Source organism: Xyrauchen texanus, chromosome 5 (assembly GCF_025860055.1).
Source record: "Xyrauchen texanus isolate HMW12.3.18 chromosome 5, RBS_HiC_50CHRs, whole genome shotgun sequence".
Taxonomy (NCBI): domain Eukaryota; kingdom Metazoa; phylum Chordata; class Actinopteri; order Cypriniformes; family Catostomidae; genus Xyrauchen; species Xyrauchen texanus.
In genome coordinates this window covers 35451390-35454946 of record NC_068280.1, presented here as the reverse complement: position 1 = coordinate 35454946, position 3557 = coordinate 35451390, and the positions used below count along the sequence as shown (strand labels likewise).

Here is a 3557-nt window from a genome sequence, read left to right as displayed (position 1 = left end):
GTGCAGTATAGACACTGCTGCACTGTCAAATCAGACTCAACACAACAAAGGAAGAAAGAGAGAGAGAGAGAGAGAGAGAGAGAGAGAGATGTGTGTGTGTGTGTGTGTGTGTGTGTGTGTGTGTGTGTGTGTGTGTGTGTGTGTGTGTGTGTGTGTGTGTGTGTGTGTGTGTGTGTGTTTGGGAAAGAGAGATAGAGGGAGGGAGATAAACCCTGCAAACCAGATCCACCTCTGGAAAAAAATTGTATCCCTCATGCTCTTGCACTCTCACACATTTCAATTAATTTTCTCTCCGTTTGGTGTGTGAGATGTCATCTCTGCTGAGGGAGGAGATGAACAGAGTCTTGTTCAGGCCAGTGGGGCAGAAGCTGGAGGAATTTATTGAAATTGAGGAGCAAAAACAAGGACGACATTTCATCTGTATTTCTAGTAAGAGACATCTGCATATTTTTGTGCATGAATATTTGAGGATGCATTGTAATGTATTTGTTGGATTATTTTCCATTACTGAGATACATCAAAAAAGACGTCTACTGATACTGCACTTTTATTATTTAAGGTTCTTTAAGGCATGAGGAAAGGATGTAATAAGGAAAAATAAATTAATGGAATTAATGTGTGTGTTGAGTAGCTAAGAATAAAGAAGCTCAGATCTCAGTGGTCCATTGTCGAAGATCGAAGCGTTCACGGAGCAAAAAGCTGCAGCACTATGGACTGGAGGACAGCTATGAGCGAATAGAAACGTGGGCCCTGGAAGACCTGATGATTCTGGATGGTAGAGATCCCGATACAGTGAGCTAAGTCATACATTCACAGTATTTATTCACATATATTTAATATTATCAGGGTTCCCTGATAATATTATCAGGGAATTTTACATTTAGATTTCTTGACCTGGAAAGTCTAGAATTTATACAATTTTAACAAGTTTTTTACAAATTCATGGAAGGTTCAAGAATGCATATAATTTTTGCTTGGTGCTTCATTGGCTAGAAATGTATGTTCTGTTCAATGTGTGGGAACCTAGATTGCTAGATTTGGCATACAGTACATAAAGTAGTAACAAATTATTTGCAAGGCATGGCTAAACAATAAGGATGGCAGCTGGACTGTGGTCACAATGGGTTCTTACTCCTTAAAGGGGTAGTTCACCCCAAATGAAAATGACTTACACATCTGGGATGGCAATTAGGGTGAGTAAATAAGTATGACTTTCTTTCTTCAACTGAACACATTTTAGAAGAATATTTCAGCTCTGTAGGTCCATACAATGCAAGTGAATGGTGGCCAAAATTTTGAATGTCCAAAAAGCAGCATAAAGGCAGCATAAATGTAATACATACATTTTAAGTGGTTAAATTAATGAGTTCAGAAGCGATATGATAGGTTTGGGTGAGAAACAGATGAATATTTAAGTCCTTTTTACTATGAGTGATCCTCCCTGCCCCAGTAGGTGGTTATATGTACAAAGAATGTGAATTGCTAAAAACAAAAGAAGAAAGTGAAAGTGGAGATTTATAGTAAAAAAAGAACTTAAATATTGAACTGTTTCTCACCCTCATGCTTCAGAATATATGGATTTAACCACTGGAGTCATTTGGACTACTTTATTTTTTTTAAAGTTCTGGTCACCATTCACTATTTTTTTTATAAAAATCTTCATATGTGTTCAGCAGAAGAAAGAAAGTAATCACATCTGGTATGGCATGAGGGTGAGTAAATGAATGCTAAAAACTGATGCTTGTGCAAGTATTTGTACTCTGCAAAATTGATTCACCGTGGTTAGTGTTTAATGCAATGTTCTTTCTACACATTCTGCTCTGCCGATATGACCTCATTCCAAATGTATGTTTTTATTTGATAAAAACCGTGGCCCATGACATCCACTGTATCAAATCTCACACATTTAAAGCTACACTATATAACTTTTTTATTATTATTATTAATGAGAGAGTGCAACAAAAATCCATCTTCCAAACCATGTCTTTACTTTAGCCAAATACACTTTGATAAACCTATAATAATAATTTATATTTTAGAGCTGTCAGGACAGATTTTGCGGGAAATTGCATACATACGTCATTCGCCTGAGCGTGTTGACATAATTTCCGTACACAGAGAAAATAAGCTCCAGCTTCTGTAGCATGTGTATGTTGTGGGAGTAGCATGAAGCTAAAAGTTTGTTGTCACAATGAATGAAAAAAATTGACCATGGATCATTCAAAATGACAAACCACCGGGGGAAACAACGGCTGTAAAAACAAAGAAACCCTGATCAGAGCAGAGTCTACAAGCGAAAAGGGTAAGCAACAGAGTCCGTAATAAAACCCGAATCAACTTCGGCTTGGCTTTTCAGAGGTGGCAACAACTGAAAGGATTTAAAAGCTATGCAGATATGGCTTTTTTCCACTCAACAGGTGAGATATTTTATTGATATGGTTTATGTATAGTTGTGTAATCGCACACAAACACACATCTTTGTGTGTGTGTGTAGTGAAATACAATAATTATACTGTAGTTGGTGCAGAACTTTTCACTTGCTAGCACACGTGTGTGCATTTTTCTTTATAACGACAATCACTTATATAAATAAATCCTTTAGTCCTAGGCTTGCCAAGGACATGTGAGTCTTGAAATGATGTTGACCACTGCTTGGTAACAATGACAATCTATAAATTAGTTACTATCGTGGTATATTTGGACAGGATATCCTGCAGTTTTAAAAACTTTACAACGTTTGACCTTATCAGACTAGCAATCGTTATGTCTAATGATAATGAAAGTTGCATAACTTTTGTAACATAATTTATTTCAAAGCATCAATGTTTCCAATAAGTCAAAACAACAGCATAAGATATGGCACTTTCCTGCTCAGATGACATGTTTCCGGATATCCTTCTTTTCCTTTCTTTTGTTATTTATTTGTTCATTCCCTCTGATAAGATGCCTTGTATCATGTGTACACCGGTGCCTCGAACCACATTCATTCACGCAGAGGAACAGAGCCGAAGCACAACTAGCATCATTAGCAAAACAATGTTCTCCCGCAAGACACGTGCAGTTTTATTTTTTAACCGCTAGAGGTCCAAAAGTTACATAGTGTAGCATAAAAAATGTAAACAAAAATTGTCACCTTAAGAAGCTTTACAACACATTTTGACAGATAGGTTTGTGTTAGGATACATCATGTGCATTGAAACTGATTGCAGTGATATCCCATTCTTTCCACTGCATAATACTTATATTCTGGTTCCACCCAACCTTCTGTCTCCATCTGTCTGCTGTGTTAGGACGATCCCTGTTTCTTGATGCATTTTGACACAGTGCGGACCATCACAGCAGTGAGCTGTGCTGCGAAATACAACTTGGCCCGCTGTCTGCTTTCGCTCAGCAGGAAGTATCATCACACAGCATTAAAGCTGCAGAATTTTGACCAGTCATACATTGAACCCACTTCAATGTACTCAGACCGTGGTGACTGTATGGTCCTTTCGCAGATCTGTTTTTATGCCTTCAATCTGGTGTGTCTTTCTATGTGCCCTGTGCCTCTGCCCTGA

The 3557-nt window shown here is 37.8% G+C and overlaps 1 protein-coding gene across 1 annotated transcript; it reads left to right on the top strand.

Moving 5' to 3' along the window:
- The first annotated feature begins 308 nt into the window (after positions 1–308).
- On the top strand, positions 309–3557 carry LOC127643540 (exocyst complex component 1-like). Its single transcript, XM_052126331.1, has 3 exons — positions 309–429; positions 629–792; positions 3291–3557. The coding sequence occupies exons 1-3, from the start codon at positions 309–311 to the stop codon at positions 3555–3557; spliced, it is 552 nt and encodes a 183-aa protein (XP_051982291.1).